Raw genomic sequence first — 19059 nt, 5'->3', positions numbered from 1 at the left:
CCTGAGGAGACAGTGAGCGACTCCGTCAACTCCCAGGTCCAGAGCCCAGGAAGGGGCCTGGGTTATGAGAGAACCCTCAAGTCCCCTCTTCAATGAGGCCAGAGATGTGGATGATAAGCAACGCCTTCCTCAGTTGGAGTTCAGACGACGAATTGTGGGTGATACCAACGTGGATGGGAAAGTGGGAAGGAGATACCTTATTCTGTAAACTGACCAGCCAGGAAGTCTTAATTCGTTTAAGAACCTACAGCTTGTTTAAAAACAACTAGACCTTATGATGATCGTTTACCTAGTTTGGTTCACGTTTTCTATTTCATATTCAATGGTCCCATTTCATTTAGTTTATGTTTTTCAATTTCTCCATCTTTTCTTTTTTCTAAACATTCTTTCTCAAGCCTTTATCAAGCATAGTAGAAAAGATTTTGTGTGTGTGTGTGTATATATATAGTATTTTTAAAAGTGAAAGTGATAGTCACTCAGTTGTGTCCGACTCTTTGCGACCCCATGGACTGTAGCCCGTCAGGCTCCTCTGTCCAGGGAATTCTCCAGGCAAAAATACTGGAGTGGGTTGCCATTTCCTTCTCCAGGGGATCTTCCCGACCCAGGGATTGAATTTGAGTCTCCTGCATTGCAGGCAGATTCTTTACGGTCTGAGCCATAATACAAAACTTATGAATTTTTGCCTAACTTAAAAATTCATGACATTTTGATTCCACTTGTTTGACTTAATATGAATAGAATGCTGTATTTCTAATGAAAACAACAGATATGCAACAAGCAACAAAGATTTACTATATAGCATAGGGAACTATAGTTAATATCTTATAATAACCTATAATGGAAAATAATCTCAAAAATAATATATGGGTATATGTATAACTGAATCACCTTGCTATGCATCTGAAACATTGTAAGTCAACTATACGTCAATAAAAAACTATATTAAAAAAGAACCTATGACTGATTCACATTGATATATGGCAGAAACCAATACAATATTGTAAAGCAATCATCCTCCAATTAAAAAAAAATTTTTTTTAAAGTATAAGCAAAAGAATCTGCTCTAGGAACTCTTCTTAGAATTCCCACCATTTCTAATGCACACTCCAGCATTTGTACCTAATCTGACTGGGATTCTCAGAACTGCTGCAGGGAGAAGGGTATTTCAGATCTGTGCACCTATGATACAGCAGCACCTTAAGATATAGTTTCAGCCCAGCAGACACTACCCATTCTATTGATGAGAAAATAGAACATCACCACAGAGCTGCTTTCTTAAGGTCAAAAGTGAGCAGTAGGTTCAAAATTGGGCTGCATCTCACACAATGCAGAAGCAACGGTGTATGTTACGGGAACTGGTTAGGCAGGGCTTCAAAGCATCTCTCTAAACAAGACGTTCAAGCTATGACCATCAAGACCTAATATTTGCAAAGCTCCTCCAATAAAGATCTTACAAGTTTGACTTTCAACCAGAGGATCTTAACATTTTGGACACTGTGATGCAGTTACAAATGGCTTTATGGGCAGAGATTGTGGGAGACCTCTGTTCGTACATTTTCCCAAGTTTTCTGGTGAGGAAGCACAAGTTACTGTTGTGATTAGGAGTCTACGGTGTTTTTCTTTTTTTGAAGGAAGAGTGGGCTACCTTCTCGTCAGTTCCGTCTTTGCAGTCTAAGTCATGGTCACATATCCACTCTGCCAACACACACTCCCCACTCCTCGGGCACTTCACCTCCCCTGACGGGCATGGCAGGGGCCAGGCAGGACAGCCCTCTTCATCCGAGTGGTCCAGGCAATCACGGTTCCCATCGCAACGCAGGGAAGAAGATACACACTGGCCATTCTCACATTTAAATTCAGATGGGCTGCATTTTTCATGAACTGAAAAACAAAGCTTTAGGTAACAACTCAGCCAGATGGAGAAGAAGCAAGTTGATGGCAAATAAAACGGTTTGAAGACTCCCAGTCTTCTCCTGTTACCTTAGGAATTAAGCCCCAGTGGGGGTTAGGGTGGGAAGGTGCTTCAAGCAGAGTGTTAGGACAGAAAGGGCCTATAAGCGAGGCCAGAAAATCCTCCTGTCCTGGAGGATGAGACAGGGATGGGAGGACATGTAGGAGGATGCTGGGACAGGCAGGGGAGTGGGATTCTTGCCTGGGACCCTAATGTGAGTTGCCCCAACACACCTTTCCAATTGAGGCTGAAAAGGCACCATTTTGACCTCAAGTTTTCACTCTCAGACTAAAAGAAGTATGCTTTTTTGTAATCCTTTTTGTTGTTTAGTCCAGCAAGTCATGTCTGGCTCTTTGTGACCCCCATGGATTTTCACCCACCAGGTTCCTCTGTCCATGGAATTTTCCAGGCAAGAATACTAGAGTGGGTTGCCATTTTCTCCTCTAGGGGATCTCCCCAACCCAAGGATCAAACCTGCATCTCCTGCATTGGCAGGCGGATTCTTTACCACTAAGCCATCAGGGATGTCTTGCAATCATTTAGGACCATGTTTTCCATGTTTTTTTTTTTTTTTTTTACTTTCTAGTGATTTTTCTATCTAAAAGACCCCAAATGTAGTGCTGAAGTGCTGTTTGGTGCTCCTCAGGGTAAGGAGTCTACAGTGTATCTTATGGGAAAATATACATGCATTCAATAAGCTCTATTCTGCATGAGTTTTGGTGCTGCTGGATATTACTGAGTCAACAATACATGATAAGTCATCTTTAAACAGAAACACACATTTTAAAAAGGTTCTATATTGATCAGTTGACAAAAATGTGACCAGAGACTCTAAGAAACCTCACCCTGCATATTTTCCAGGAGCAATGATCCAATATCCTCTAATTCAGTGTTCATGGCAGCTTTATAGAACATAACTCCCACAAATAAGGAGAACTGACTACAGTGTAGTTCGAAATACTCCAAGTAACTTCCATGGAACTTACTACATCCTTTTTCATCTTTTCCGTCAGAACAGTCGGGGTGGCCATCACACAGCCAGCTCTTGGGGATACAGCGGGTCTTGTTGTCACAGCGCAGAGAGCAGTCTTCAACGGGCTTCCAGCAGCCCAGCTCATCGGAGCCATCCAAGCACTGCTGGGCTCCATCACAGTGATATTTCTCCTCAATGCACTTGTTTCCATCCAGACACTGGAAGACCCCTTCCATGGAACAAGTCAAAAGCAAGGACCATATATCTTCATCAAGCTGAAGTTTTATTACTAAATTAACTCAACCCTTATTCTGGAGTTCGAGGGGTAGGTAGACTAATCTTGAGTTGGGTGTGCATGCTAACTTGCTTCAGTTGTATCTGACTCTTTGTGACCCTATGGACTGTAGCCCACCTGTCTTCTCAATCCATGAGATTCTCCAGGCAAGAATACTGGAGTGAGTTGCCATACACTCCTCCAAGGGATCTTCTCAACCCAGGAATTGACTGAACCCACATCTCTTATGTCTCCTGCCTTAGCAGGGGGATTCTTTACCACTAGTGCCACCTGGAAAGCCCATTTGAGTTCTATATATACATATTTTTTAATTTTTTATTTATTTGGCTGTGCCGGGTCTTAGTTGCAGCACATTGGATCTTTGATCTTTGTTAAGGCATGGGGAATCTTTAACTGCAGCACGCTCTTAGTTATGGCATGTGGGATCTAGTTCCCTGACAGAGATCGAACCCGGATCCTCTGCATTGGAAGGTGGAGGCTTAACTACTGGACCACCAGAGAAGTCCCCTGAGTTCTATATATTAATTGGTCCATAAGTGAGCTTTAATAAAGTGCTAAGGTTAATTAAGCTGAACTAGGTCCTTGAAATACTAAGGCTTCATACTGATTTGGTTACTTGAACAACTTGTAAAATACAACCAAGTCAGTTATAAGTAGTCCATTTAGGAAGGCAATGGCACCCGACTCCAGTACTCTTGCTTGGAAAATCCCATGGACAGAGGAGCCTGTTAGGCTGCAATCCATGGAGTCGCTAAGAGTCGGACACGACTGAGCGACTTCACTTTCACTTTTCACCTTCATGCATTGGAGAAGGAAATGGCAGCCCACTCCAGTGTTCTTGCCTGGAGAATCCCAGGGACGGGGGAGCCTGGTGGGCTGCCGTCTATGAGGTCGCACAGAGTCGGACACGACTGAAGTGACTTAGCACAGCATAGCATAGCATGCCAATATAAAGGCAGCTATTGGAATACTTAGGCAAATTTGAGGAAGCAAGGAAACAATAGTCAAATTATACCTGGCAAAACACTATGGACTTAAATGTGATAAAACGGGCAATCAGACAGTCTGTGTTCTGACAGGCTATGTAATCTATGAAAATGTATAGGGAAAGCAAATGTGATTATAATGAACACTCCAGCAATTCATAGCATGCTTCCAAGGCAGAATCAGCACGCCTGGGACAAGGACCAGGAGGTGGTGACACACCTGGTCTGTTGCAGAAGCGGGAGCAGTTCTCCTCATCAGAGCCATCCCCGCAGTCTTGCTTGCCATCACAGAGGTACCCCTGGGAGATGCACTCCAGGCCATCACGACAGGGCACAGAAGATCGGGTGCAGAGGACAGGGGGTGGCGGGGGTGGGGGAGGAGGGCTGGGGGCTGCTGCTCCTTCGACCTCAGGATCTAGAACCAGCAGTATGTCAGCAGGTGAATCCATCAGACATCAGCAGTGGAGACAGGCTTCTACTGCCCCGCTCCCCAAAACCCCACGTCTTGGCCAGGTAGCTATGTTTGTCTACCTTGTAGAAAGAAAGAGTAAAGACCCTTGGTCTTTAGACCATGTGTGTGGTGTGTTGGCCCATTATCTCATGGTTTTGAATTGGGGGAAATTGTTTTTTCCTTTCAGGCCTATAAATTTAATTTTTCCACTACCTGATGCTATATTCTAGGCATGCAGAATAAAGTAAGTTTCTGAAGACGGGACTTCAGTTTCATGGTGAGATGTCTGAGTTAGTCACCTCCAGAAGTTACCAGTTAGTATTCTTCAGCACCTGTCACAGAAACCTAATGGATATGCTAGTAGAATAATCAAAATTGGATTTTTTTTTTTTTTTTTACCAAGAGTTAACCTCTTGTTAACACATTTTACCACCTAGGAAACATGTTCCTAAGCCTAATGGTTCTTAACCTTGAAAATCAGGTCAAGCAAGTGAATCAGGAAATAATAGTTTAGACTGCAGGGGGAGATGAAAGACCTCTAGCAGGCAGGTACATAGGAGGAGGAACAGGTCTGTGCATCTCTGTTTCTATTCTTCCTTGGGGTTTCCAGCTGCTTCCACCAAGAAAGCCCCCTGAATCCTGTGATAAGACCTTTTCTTCTGCCTCAAGATCTGAAATCAGATTTTTTGGCACCGTGCAAAAAGGTTTATACGAAAATAGTTAAGCCAGCTTTAAGCAGATTAATCTGAATGATCAAGGCACAGCTTTAACAGAAGAGCTGCTTCCCCTGGTAACCAGGACCCAGAGCAGCTTCACAGAGGATCCCCTGCAAGATGTCACTGCTATGAGAAAGGGGCTTTCTCGGTTTAAAAAAAAAAAAGCCAGCTTGGGAAACTGATTTTCATGCATTGGTGCTCTGTTGTGTCCCATTCTTTGCAACCCCATGGACTGTAGTCCACCACACTCCACTGTTCACGGAATTTTCCAGGCCACAATGCTAGAGTAGATTGTCATTTCTTTCTCCAAGGGATCTTCCTGACCCGGGAATTAAACCTGGGTCTCACGAATTGGCAGGCAGATTCTTCACTGCCGTGCCACCTAGGTAGCCCGGGAACCTGTTTAGAGCAAGTTAAATGGCTCTCTTTACAGCCAAACTAAGAGCTTCAACATGCTAACATGAAAGATGATTCCCAAAAGGGGCTAGGTGTGCACCCTCCTTGGGGTATTACTCAGGAACTGGTGCCGTTTAGCAACTTTGAGAAATGTGTTAGATTCTTACTTGAACAGGTTTCAGTACAAGGACAAGTTAGGCAGAAGGCCTGCCGAACTGTGGGGTGGGACCACGCTGACACAGATCGGAAGATACCCGGGAATTTCTCGTAGGAAACACACCGAGGAGAACCACGTAACGTGGATCTCTAAGAAAACCCCCAGGGGAAGACTTGCCTGGAACCTCCAGGTTCTCAGCCAAGATGATCATCTTCTGGACATAGGCCTCTTTTGACACTGAGAAGGGCTCTGGCTTCCTCCTGTTCCACAGCACGAGAGCCGTTCTGTTCAGAGTCAGTAGGTAGGGCTCATGGGCCGCAATCATGCCATCACTCCAAGTCTCGTTCAAAGTGTAGGTTCTATTTTTTAGGAGACTCAGACTTTGCAACCCTAAGAAAGAGTCAAGTCCTTACAAGCTGATACAGAACAAGTAACCTGTGACAGCAAGGAGGCAAGGGCAACACTGGATTGAAAATTTCAATGACCTTGCACTGAAAATATGCACAGATTCATCTGTGAAGTTTTGTAAGTTTTAGTTCTATAGTTAAAGATAATCCAAGGAAGTGTTTAAAGCTCCAGAAAAGTGAGGGGTGCCGCATGGGAACATCAGATGTGACTTGACCACCACAGTCCTACAGCCCCAGTCATCAGGCACAGTGCTGTCAGGCCATTCTTGAGACTTCTGGGCGAGTAGACTGTCACATTCAGCTATGAAGGTGTAATATGTACCTGCTGTCAAGTTATAACCAAAGTATCTGTACTTTGTTTATAATGGAAGTTTCATTCCATTACTTCTACTTACCGAAGTAGAAACAAATAGCTTTTTGCAGTGTTAAAAATTAAGTACGCTATTTCTAAAGTTTTCTATCCCTTCAATCATAAATTTAGACTCATAGATGTGAATAGAGCTTGAGGTCAGTGACTCATGCCCAAGCTTTAACTATGAAAATCAGAGTTTGAGACTATATCTAACTAGTTCTAAAAATGGTGTCATTACTACTAAAAAGAAGACTCTCATTCAGCCCCTCAAGCCTCTTCCAACCTCACTGGTTATGCAGCACTTACCTGACCCTTTGGTGGTCCAGAGGATGCTGGAAGAGCCGAGATCTAAGGTTACGTGGGTGTCTGCCGTCCAGGTGCCTCTCCAGACTGTCTGTATGCTTTTGCCATCAAGGGTCATACTTTTCAAGGGTTCCCCACTTTCCACCCAGTAGAGCAGCCTCCTTGGCCAGTCAAGAAGGAGATGCAGTATAACGCTGCCCGTTTTGTACAGGATATGGGTGTCTGGGCCAGCAAGTCTCGTCCTCTGAATAGCACTTCTGTCGCAGGGCAGCCAGTACAAGTTCCCAGTTGGAATGTCCACATTCGCTGAGCAGACTGTAAGGAGGACAAGTCGCTCCCATTAGGAAGGACATTCAAATGTGTTCTCATACTGTCTTAAACTCTGGGCCAGGGATGAAGGCAGACAGTTTCAGGATGCAAAGATCATTCCCTAGAAACCTACACACCTTGTTCCCACAAGGGTCCCATCATGCCTACTCTGGTTTCTTGTCTGTCAGTATGAGCTCCCCTGATCCTTGACAACCCCTAGGCAAGGTAGACATGCACTGCATTTTGTAAGTTGGATAGCTTAGGAAGACTGGCAACTTCCTAAGAACACACTGGCCCCATGGGGTTCTGTTTCTCTTGACCTCACTGGGCTCTGCCCTCTGCAGAAAATATGTGCTTTCCTCTGAAGTCAGATGTAACCACAAAAATCCCGCATGCCAGCATCACAGAATGCCCTCAGAGTGATTCTACACCAGTTCTTAAAAAAAGTGCACTCTTTCCTAAAGTGGAACTTTAAAGCCCTCCCATTTTTGATTCAGAACTTCATCTGTTTTTTCTACCCTCAAGTTTCAGTCTGAGGACAAGATTAACACACCCAAGAGAAAACAACACAGATGTCAGTGCAGTTCAGTTCATTTCAGTCACTCAGGCGTGTCCGACTGTTTGTGACCCCATGGCCAGCAGCACGCCAGGCATCCCTGTCCATCGCCAACTCCCAGAGTTTACTCAAACTCATGTCCATTGAATTGGAATCCATGTTCCCGAGACACCCTTCAGATCAGTGGCTGATGTTTTGATCCTTAAAGAACTGGAATTGCGTCAGGTAATATTTATTTTTTTTCTTTGTTTAGGACACCCAGTTTGTGTTGCAGAATTGCTTGGTGTGTGTGGGGGGGGCAACACTACAGGTGTCACAAGTACTGAGGTATAGTAAAGGGCTTCCCAGGTGGCACAGCGGTAAGGAATCCAACTGCCAGTGCAGGAGACACAAGAGACGTGTACACGCTGATGTGAAAATAAGGTGAAAGCTGCAGACCCAAGAGTTGTCAGGAGGCCCTGAGATCCTGCACAGTGGCCTGAAGAGCAGAGGTCAAGCTGATCACTACCCAGAAAAGGCCTGCCTGGCTGTGTCATGCTTCCCAGTTAACTGTGTAGGAAAAACACTTGTGTGTCTCCTTTCTGTGTGTATGTGCTCAGTCACTCAGTCATGTCTGACTCTTTGTGACCCCACAGACTGTAGCCTGCCAGGCTCCTCTGTCCGTGGGATTTCCAAGGCAAGAATACAGGAGTGGGTTGCCATCCACAGGATCTTCCCAGGGGATCTTTACAACCCAGGGATCACACTTACATCCCTTGGGTCTCCTGCACTGGCAGGTGGATTCTTCAACACTATGCCACCTGGGAAGCCCTTTACTATACCTCAATACTTGTGACACCAGACATGTGCTTCTTCCCCCCACACCAAGCAATTCTGCAACACAAACTGTGTCCTAAACAAAGAAAAAAAAAAAAAAAAGTCTGATGCCATTCCAGTTCCATAAGGATTAAGACATCAGCCACTGATCTGAAGGGTGTCTCGGGAACATGGATTCCAATACAGCACTTCATATAGTAAAGCAGTTCCTTGGCACTTAGAATACCCACAGTACAGGCATTCAGAAATAAGATTACTCACCCTGGAACTCACCTCTCAGTTTACTTTTATAAAGCAGATATTTTCATTTAGGCTGAGTACAGGGAGCTAAGGGTGGGGTATGCCATGTAGGAGTGTGGGAGGGGAGAGAAAGCATATATTATCAAATTAAGAAAATATCTTGCTAGTTCTCTCTGAAATCTGCATTGCAAATTGCTTCTAAATTAGTGTAAGAAAAATCTGCAATGCAAAGTTGAAGTATTTAAGGTCTGTTTCCATCCTATCCAGATGTAAGGCCAGAAAAGTAAAATTTTAAAACCCTTATTACTGACCTCAGTATTTCCCAAATCATGGTAGCCTTTTAAGAGTCTGCACACCATAAGAACAAGGGTAAATCACAGACACTTAATATTTAAATTAGTTAAGAACCACTCTTTGGTATTAAGCTTGATTCAGGTCAGAGACAGATAGGGTTTTGGAGATGTTTGGGAGCCTACTTAAATCTAGAGCCAGAAAGTAAAGGAAAAATTTCAAAATAACCAACCCAAGCTACCTGTATGTTCTGTCCAAATTTCTTGCTTGTCTCCCAGGTAGCCAGTTGAGCGAAACAGATGTCCCTGGGTATCTGTCCAGTAGATGAGATTTCTTTTCCAGTCAATATCCAGCAAGTAGATGTTCCTTGGATGCTCTTGAACTAGGCTTCTCTCTATAGCAGTTCCCATAAAACCAACTTTCAACAAGTAGAGACGTTTGCCGGAGGAAAACACTAGTTTTAACTCTACCGAAGAAAAAGAAAGATGTACTGTTTGAGCATTTGTCAGAAAAGCCCCATGCTCCCCTCTGAAACAACATTGCTCTTTCAAGTTGAAGCTTCCCTAGAATTCTAGGATCTTATAAAGTTTGCTTCTGAAGCATGTACACACAACATGAATGCCTTGGCTTCCTTAGAGAAGGAAGTCATTTGGGCAAATGAAAGTGCTGCTCAGTTTCACCAAGGCCTTTAAATGTCTGCGAAAAGATTAACATAGAATCCTGAGGATTAGGGCCTCAGCTACTGTTGGATTCAGTAACGTCATCAAATCCTTGTCTGTAGCACACACATTTCAACACAAAGAAATTTAAGCTCTGCTGCCTATCTAAAGAAAAGTTACCTGGGTGCTTAACTGTGTATAAGGTTCACAAACATTTTAAGCTAAGACTTGTGTTTGGCACAACAGCTTATTACACTATAATCATGCTCCATGGCTACCCATTGTGAATTGCCTTCTACAAAGGTAGTTAGAGCATCAACATATTTATATCATTTATTCTTCTTAAAACCTCACTGTTCTATAGGAAAAATTCAAGGAATTGGGCAGTGATATTCAACTGATTATGTAGCCTTCACAGTTTCAAAGATGGAACAGTGACATGAGGAATTATGTTAACAATGTTAATGTAGACACTCTGCTTACAAGCAAGAGTCAGAAAATACTATAGTCATGAGACTGTAGAGGGTTTCTTTCTTATACCAACTTAATCATTAGTCTCGGAAAAGGCAATGGCACCCCACTCCAGTACTCTTGCTTGGAAAATCCCATGGACGCAGGAGCCTGGTAGGCTGCAGTCCATGGGGTCGCTAAGAGTCGGACACGACTGAGCGACTTCACTTTCACGCATTGGAGAAGGAAATGGCAACCTACTCCAGTGTTCTTGCCTGGAGAATCCCAGGGACGGAAGCCTGGTGGGCTGCTGTCTATGGGGTCGCACAGAGTCGGACACGACTGAAGTGACAGCATAGCAATCATTAGTCTTTCATGTAAAACTGAGTAGTATAAGCTATTTTTTCTTGTTTTAAAAATTACTGAACCCAAATATCCATTGATAGATGAATGGATAAACAAAATGTAGTATCTACATACAATGGAATATTATTCCACCTTAAAAAGGCAATTCTGGCACATGTTATAACATGGGTGAACTTTGAAGACATAATGTTAAGTTTAAAAAGCCAGTCACAAAATGACAAATACTGTACCATTTTACTGAGATGTGGTACCTAGAGTAGTCAGATTCAGAGACAGGAAGTAGAATGGTGATTGCCAGGGGTTGGGGGGAGAGGGGAATGAGGAATTATTGTTTAACAGGAATAGAATTTCAGTTTGGGGAGATGAAAAAGTTCTGGAGACCAAGGGGGGAGGTGATGGTTGCACAAAAATGTGAATATACTTAATGCCACTGAATACTACACTTAAAAATAAAGTGGTACCTTTTGTTATGTATATTTTTAACACAATAAAAAACCTAATCAAACTCTTATGCTTTCAGGACAAAAGTGATTAATTCAAAAACAGAAGTGACACTATTTCCAGACCTACCAGAATGTGGCTTCTTGAGCCAAACCCACTTCACCCACCATCCTTACCACTACACGTGCCGGAAGGTAAAAGAAACATCCCCTCTGGACAAACACACTTATAGCCCTTGGGATGGACAGGGGACAGGAGACACAGGTGGCTGCAAGAACCTGGAACATACGCTGGGTATTTACCTGTTTTAAAGTAAAAACAGGTTGGACACAATTTCAGATGGATTTATCCAAACCAGTTCAAAACTTCAGACTCAAAGGAGTTAAGGCATTTTTGCTTTAAAAGGAACCCCAATATATTTGTCACCCTCTAAGTTAAGCATGCTGACCTTAAACTCCTGGGGTCCCGTCTTTCAGATGGTGACAATGACCTCTCTACAATAAGCTCAGGCTAAGAAAGCTTCAACCAACGGTATCTTCCCCTTCCAAGTTAAGGCAAAATAACTGTCTAGCTTGCTGATAGGAAGTAAATAGTGGTTCCCAGTTCTCCACTTTAATTAGTTTCTTGGCCCATGAAGAAGTATAATCTGAGTTGAAGCTGACAAATTCAGATTAACAAGCTTTTAACTCCTAGTCAACAAACATGTGACTTCCTCCTAAAAGCAGGATGCCAAGCTTGGTTCCATTTTCTGTTATCAATTGATGTGTCAGTGAGAAAGCTACTCTAGCCCTTTTGTGAACAGCGCATCCCCCGTTTTGTGTATTAAAACTCAGATGTTTTGTGTATTAAAACTCTGGTTCCTATGTTAGATAAAAGCCAGGTATGTGCCTGGAACAAGTTTTCCAGCAGATATTTTCGTTCTGTTCATCTTACTCAAAAGTCCTGGGTACGTCTGGAACGATACCCAGAACATTTCCCCGGCCCCAAAATAGCAAGTTCCAACAACAGATGGAGGTAGTAATTTAGCGGGGGGGGGGGTTCCATTTAGTGTGAGTTCTGATTCATAAGTGTTTTGAAAGCAAGTGATGAGACTTACTTTTAGGCTGTTGGGATTGGTGGAGTACCAAGAAGGCGGATATGGAAGCGTTTAGCAGCACCTCTCTCTCCTTTGTGGTGTGGGGTGAAGTACGAAACAGCTGTAGTTTATTTGCCCAGAAGAAAGAGTTCTCAAATACCGCCAGTCCCACTGGATCGTCATCTTCCAGGAAGACCTTGGGAAAGGTGTGCCTCCCGGAGCCATCCACGTTCACTGTCTCTATGGACTGAAGGGTGACAGGGTCTCTTGAGAGTGTGGCAGCAAGAGGGGTGACCATCTTAGAGTACCTCAGTCTCTTGGACACCAATTAAACACGTTTTGATATCAATTTGATAGAGATGAAGTTGTCTGGGGATCTGCAGAGGTTAATGCCAAAGGCAGAGGATTGGGCTGCTTCTTGTATCAATTAGGGTCACAATTCTTATACAAGTAGCTACTATAACTTAGTGTCTGCATCAGACATTGTACCAAATCCTTCTACTACATTCCCCAACCACCTTCTGAGGCAGGCTTTCTCTCTCTTTCCAGAGAGGGCAAGAAGAGCTCAAAGAGGCACCCTAAGTAACCAGAAATCACAGCTGGAAGAAATAGGCTTAAAAATATGACTCCCAAGCCTGTGCTTTCAGCCCCCATGTCCAACTGGTCTTTTAGTTTGATGGTTTCAAAAATAAGATAACATGACCTGTAATACGAAAACCTAGAAATGTGGGAGAAGACACTGAGGTACTTAAGTAACTGCATGTTTGTTTGTTTTTTCTGTTTTAAAATGTTTTATATTCCAGGTACCACACAGAACATGACCTAGACAACCAGGAAATTCCCGACTATAGAGAGTTTAAGAAAGTCACAGAGTCTCCCAACCTGTGTTGATACAGTCCAGTTTCATCTGAAGATGCTGGGCTTTTCTCGGTTTTCATGGCCAGAAGGTACTTCACCGAGTTGATGCAACACAGAACTCTGTACTCAAAAGAACCCTTTACTCCTACTAAACAGGTTTACCTTTTCCTCCTGACCCATCCATGGTACCTCTTTGTATGCACTGATCCAGTAGAGTCTGCTAGCCACATGGTCCAGCGTCAGCCCTGTGGGTTCCTCCATGTTGACCACCGCCAACACCTTCCTATCAGAGCCATCCATCCCTGCTGTTTCGATAGTCCTCAGGCCTTTCCCACCTCGATTTACCCAATACAAGTACCTGAAATCAGCAAAGACACAAGGGTTAGAAAATCCACTCCAGGCCATGTATACGATTCTGACAAGCCAGGCTGCCCTGATTGCTGGCATAGACCTCTTATCATTCCACTGGTCAGAATCCTGGAGATTTCTGCTCTCAGACTCACTAGACTTTGAAAAGTTTGGCTCCATGGTATTCAATTTAGACTTCAAAATTAAGAATTTTTTGGAGCAAATGAGACGTAGGTCGAAAAGGTTGACCTGCTCTCCTATCAACTTAAATACCTAAGACAACCAATGATTTGGGATATATTCCGAAGAAAGCACAACTTACTTCTTTGCGGGAAACACTATGAGTTGCTCCGGCACAAGATCCTTTTCCAAGATTCTGATGTAGCCTCTGCCATCACTTAAGCCAGCACAGATGACCCTGGCAAAGCTGCTAGCCCAGTACAACTGCCCCGTGAACCAGTCCAAAGAGATACTGTTGATAGTTTTAAGTTCTGGGGATTACAAGAGACAGTGTTATGTTTCTGTGTTCTCCTATACCCATCTCACCTTGAAAAAAGAGACTCAGACAAAATTTTTCTACACCTTCTGATCTCAAGTCACATAATGAGGCCAACAGGACACAGGGAATGAATGAGAGCTATTGCTGTGTGAGGTATTCCCAGTATACAGTGGGCAGGAAGGAAAGACAAAGGCCTTAGGAGAAGTATAACCAAGACATCCAGGAGAATGTGACCTCAGTTTGGGACAATATTCATTATCAAAGTTTTTGATATTTTTTTTCTGGGAAGGCTGTGATGAATGCTACCTCTTAACTGCCAGCAGAGGATTTTTGTACATCCAGGACTATGCTAAGCTCTTCTTCCCCTTAATCCCCACACTTACCCAATGAGACAAGTGCTGTTTATCTTCATCTTTTACATGGTGGTTCAAAGGAATTAACAACTTGCTCAGGGTCATATACCAAGTGATGGAGCTGAGACTAACCTTGGCCTGAGTCCACATCTCTATACTTTCCAAACTGCTTAACAATCTCATCTCAGGTTATGCTCTACAAAGCTCCTATAGAACCAAGCTACATAGACTAAAATCAAGATTTTATGTACTCTCATGATGCATGACAAGTGAGTCACAGATGATGTCCAGATAAACATATATTTCTCACACCATGTTTAAGTAGCTTAAAGAAGCTAGAGCTTTAATATCAAGAAATATACCTGGATAGAGAGAAGCAGGGTTTGGCTTCCCAAGAACAAACACATTTAAGACTTCATCCACCCAGAAGTACATGCTTCTCTCTAGGTCATATGCAACAGAAATAGGCCTTGATTTTACAGGTATCAGTGTCTCATAGATGCCTGTTCCTCGATCCAGGATACCAAGTTCTCTATCTGCTGCAATAAGAATTTTAACAGCATCATCTGCAATAGAAGTAGAAGGTGACTCATGACTATGGAACTTCCTTTCACACCATCTCCTTAACTAAAGACATTGACTAGTGGCCCATGCCAAAACCTACTTATCTCTGAAGTCTGGACTAAGGTGGATCTAAAGGAGACCTGGTTGACCACCTGAAGTCTCAATTCCTCCTCTGAACTCTAGCACATTGAAATGAATCTTTGGAACTTTTCTGCCTGATTTCAGATTCAGCCCCTCACCCCTAGACAGAGGTCCTCTCCAGGCCTTATAGACAACAGCCAAATATAATTAAGTGTCCCATCATGGAAGTGGCACAGGACAAACTAAGATCATCAATTGGTCTCTGGAGCACCTAGCTGTAGATCCTACAGAAAAACTAAATCATTTTAAAGACAAGCATGTGTGCTAAGTCACTTCAGTGATGTCTAACTCTTTGTGACCCAGGGGAATGTAGCCCACCAGGCTCCTCTGTCCATGGGATTCTCCAGGCAAGAATACTGGAGTGGGTTGCCATGCCCTCCTCCAGGGGTTTTTTCCAACCCAGAGATGGAACCATGTCCCATGTCTCTTGTGTTTCCTTCTCTTTACCACTAGTGCCACCTGGAAAGCCCAATCATTTTAAAGACACATAATAGCAACTTATGCTCAAAACTGATCAACTAACATTATAATAGCAGTTTCTTTATGGAAAGAGAGGAGTCATCTCTAATACCAGACCCTGAAGTGAATCGTCTATATCACTCTTACCTAAATGCTGCTAAGGATAGAGCAGGGCCTCCACTTTGTTTACAGGACTGAAACTCACCTGTAACTCGACAGTCAGTGCCATTGTGGAGCTGGTAACCTTGAATACACCCACAGGAGTAAGAGCCGCGTGTGTTATGACATAGCTGGCCGCAGGGGCTGTATGCCATCGAGCACTCATCCACATCTGATGACAGAGAGTTGGAAATTAGTGAAGACTGAGGAATGATCTCAAGTATTTTTGTTCTTTGGGGCCACTTTTCAGATGCTCATGGAGCATGCATTAAGTGGAGATGACGGTGTGGGTCCTAGGACAGACAATCCCCATGTCCATAGGATTCCCATGTATGTGAGTGCATTGCAGCAGAACCATCAATACATGGACCCTAGATGTGCATCCCTGTTATTCTAGCAGCATTCCTGGGGACGTGACCCATCTCAAGCCAGCCAGAGCCCAATTTAGAATGAGCTGCAAGGATGTGCAGAAATCAGAACCCATGTGCATTGCTAGTGGGAATGTCAAATGGTGCAGCCTCTATGGAAAAGTTTGATGGTTTCTCAAAAGTTAAACATAGAATTTATCATGTGACATAGCAGTTCCCCTATTGTTATATACCCAAGAGTATTGAAAGCAGGCACTCAACGAATGTTTGCACACCAGTGTTTACAGCAGCATTGTCCACAATAGCCAAAGGGTGGAAATGACCCAAGTGTGCATCAACATATGCATGGATAAACAAAATGTGACATACGGTCGTCTCTTGGGATCCACAGGGGATTGGTTCCAGGACCCCCAGAGAATACCAAAATCTGTGGATGCTTACATCTCTTATATAAAATAGTTTGGCATTGGCATATAACCTATGCACATGCTCTTGTATACTTTAAGTCATCTCTAGAGTACTCATAATCCCTAATACAATGTAAATACAGCAAATTCAAGTTTTGCTTTTTGGAACTTTCTAGAATCCCACACCCCACACCACCCCCATCCCAGTATCTTCAGTCTGCAGTTGGTTGAATCTGCAGATGTGGAGCCTGCATAGACAAAGAACAAACTGTATGCATACAATGGAATATTATTTGGCCTTAAAAGAGGAGGGAAATTCTGATATCTCTTCAACATGAATGCACCTTAAAGACAAGCTAAGTGAAGTTAGCCAGAAACAAAATGACAAACACTGTATGATTCCACTTATACATAGTACTGAAAGAAAGTGAAAGTGAAGTTGCTCAGTTGTATCCGACTCTTTGCAACCCCATGGACTGTAGCCCACCAGGCTCCTCTGTCATGGGATTTTCTAGGCAAGAGTACTGGAGTGGGTTGCCATTTCCTTCTCCAGGGGATCTTCCCGACCCAGGGATCGAACCCAGGTCTCCCACATTGCAGGCAGACGCTTTATCATCTGAGCCACCAGGGGAGCCCAATACATAGTACTAGAACAGATAAATTCATAGGTAGAAAATCAATAAAGTTTACCAGGGAAGGAGGACAGTTATTGCTTAATGGGTACAGAGTTTTTGTCTGGGATCATGAAAAAGTTCTGGACATAGTGTGATGGTTGCACAACACTGTGAATGTACATCAAAATGCCCATTAAAAATGATGAAAATGGTAAATGTTAAGTTAGTCCAATGAGAACTTGTAAAGATGAGCCAAAAGAATTCTGACCTCCGCAGCTCTGACCATCGGGCTGTAACTGCCATCCGGCTGTGCATGAACACCGGACACCCCAGGGTGAGTCCCCGCACTGCCCCTCGCAGCCCCCGTTGGCCAGAGAGCAGTTTTTCCCTGGTAGAGACAGACAGGACAGTGGTCAGTACAGATGAACATGGTCAGGATCAAATGCTTTATAAACCATGCTGTGTCACAACCTTCCATACTTGTGTGAGGAGTAGATGACTGGCTAAAGATAACCCTTGACCCCGCCCTCCTCCCTAGGAAAGTGGAGGCTTTGTGGGGAGACCAGAGAAGAGGGAAAGTTAGGAATCACAGAGCTGGGGAAAGTTGGAGCGTCTGGACCATTCCAAGTGTTGGTGTACGGTTCACCCATGGAGGGACCAGCCACCTCTCTTCTATTTTCTCTAGAATCTATAGACAGCTGGGACCATTAGTTCAGGAAGTGATATAATAATTTATTAATCCCAATGAATTATCTATACAGGAACAGAAGCCTGTATTTTGGGTCCTACTGTTTATGCTTTTAGTATCTCTTAAGTGCAAAACTTCTTTCACGGCCTTTAATAGTACTAAAGGAGCCTGCATCATAATGTCTAAGATCGATATGGGTGGAAATGAGAGGGGGACAGATGACTGGAGACAGATGCCCTTCTTCCTCTGCCCCAACTGGAACCACCAGGATTTAAAAGTCAGAGCTGCGAGCTGCCTGTTCAGAAGGTTCCTTCTCATCAAGAAAGTCTTTCTCAGTTCTTTTTTTAAAAATTAAATTATTTTTAATTTGAAGGATAATTGCTTTACAGTATTGTGTTGATTTCTGCCAATCAACATGAATCAGCCATAGGTATACCTATGTCCCTCTTGAACCTCCCTCCCACCTCCCTCCCCATCCCACCCCTCCCAAACTGATAGAGCCCCAGTTTGAGTTTCCTGAGTCATACAGCAAATTCCCACTGGCTATCTATTTTATATATGGGAATGTTACTCTCCATACATCCCATGTTACTCTCTCCATACATCCCTCCCTCTCCTCCCTTCTACCCTCAACTGTGTCCATAAGTCTGTTCTCTATTGTCTGTGTCTCCATTGGTGCCCTGCAAATAGGTTCATCATTCCTCAGTTCTTTAGCTAAATGATTTGCTTCTTTGTGTCAAAGTTTATGTTCTTTCTTCCAGAATTTTAGGAGCCCTGTAATTTGGGGGGCTATTTAGCTAATCTAGTTCCATAAAGCTACAACATAGAATGGCCCTCAGTTTTTACAGGTCAGGTAACATTTCCTCGAATTCAGGAGACCAAAGCCAAGGGCTGGAACTTGTAAGGGATCCATCACTGAAGGATAACTGCTTCTAAAGGAGTTTGAGCCCAGGAGTTGTCTCAGAGAGTAGACCCACATGATAACTAAGGTGCTGGCTTGTTTCATCTTACTCTCCTCTCTCCCATGTTAAGCAGAGCAATTGATTTCTTACCACATGTGACGGGCTCATCAGTACCATCTGTGCAGTCCACTTCCCCGTCACACATCAGGGATTCTAGAATGCACTTCCCCTCATCACATCCAACCATGCCTTCTGGACAGGAAGCTGTGTAGGAAGTTAAGCATTGTTTTCATTAATATTTGGGGTGGTAGTAAAAATAGACAAGTCTTACAGCCGGGAAGGGAGGTGGCACTATTTCTATAACCCAGGGCAAGTCTAGGCTGGAAAGGAAGTTATCTTTTTAAGCAGAGTTTTCAGGAACTGGGACTTAAGATTCAATAGCAACAATGTTAAGACATCAGGGCACTGGATTGAAATTGTATTAAAATTGAACTGAGCTAGCCCACTCC

General features: G+C 43.5%; 1 protein-coding gene and 1 long non-coding RNA gene across 2 annotated transcripts; both read right to left on the bottom strand.

Annotated features, from left to right (window-relative positions):
- Nucleotides 1-2782: 2782 nt before the first annotated feature.
- On the bottom strand, nucleotides 2783-13453 carry LOC138985952 (low-density lipoprotein receptor-related protein 2-like). Its single transcript, XM_070364251.1, has 8 exons — nucleotides 13238-13453; nucleotides 12212-12437; nucleotides 11292-11417; nucleotides 9441-9665; nucleotides 6991-7302; nucleotides 6103-6315; nucleotides 4426-4620; nucleotides 2783-3153 (listed from the first exon to the last, which is right to left on the bottom strand). The coding sequence occupies exons 1-8, from the start codon at nucleotides 13451-13453 to the stop codon at nucleotides 2783-2785; spliced, it is 1884 nt and encodes a 627-aa protein (XP_070220352.1).
- Nucleotides 13454-13718: 265 nt separating this feature from the next.
- LOC138985948 (uncharacterized) lies at nucleotides 13719-15738 on the bottom strand. The gene is made up of 3 exons (XR_011462875.1): nucleotides 15618-15738; nucleotides 14611-14814; nucleotides 13719-13887 (listed from the first exon to the last, which is right to left on the bottom strand). It is a non-coding gene; the product is annotated as an uncharacterized lncRNA (long non-coding RNA).
- Nucleotides 15739-19059: the final 3321 nt, after the last annotated feature.

This window comes from Bos mutus, chromosome 27 (genome assembly GCF_027580195.1).
Source record: "Bos mutus isolate GX-2022 chromosome 27, NWIPB_WYAK_1.1, whole genome shotgun sequence".
Lineage (NCBI taxonomy): Eukaryota > Metazoa > Chordata > Mammalia > Artiodactyla > Bovidae > Bos > Bos mutus.
Note: the sequence above shows the minus strand (reverse complement) of the source record. Positions and strands in the feature narration are given on the sequence as shown.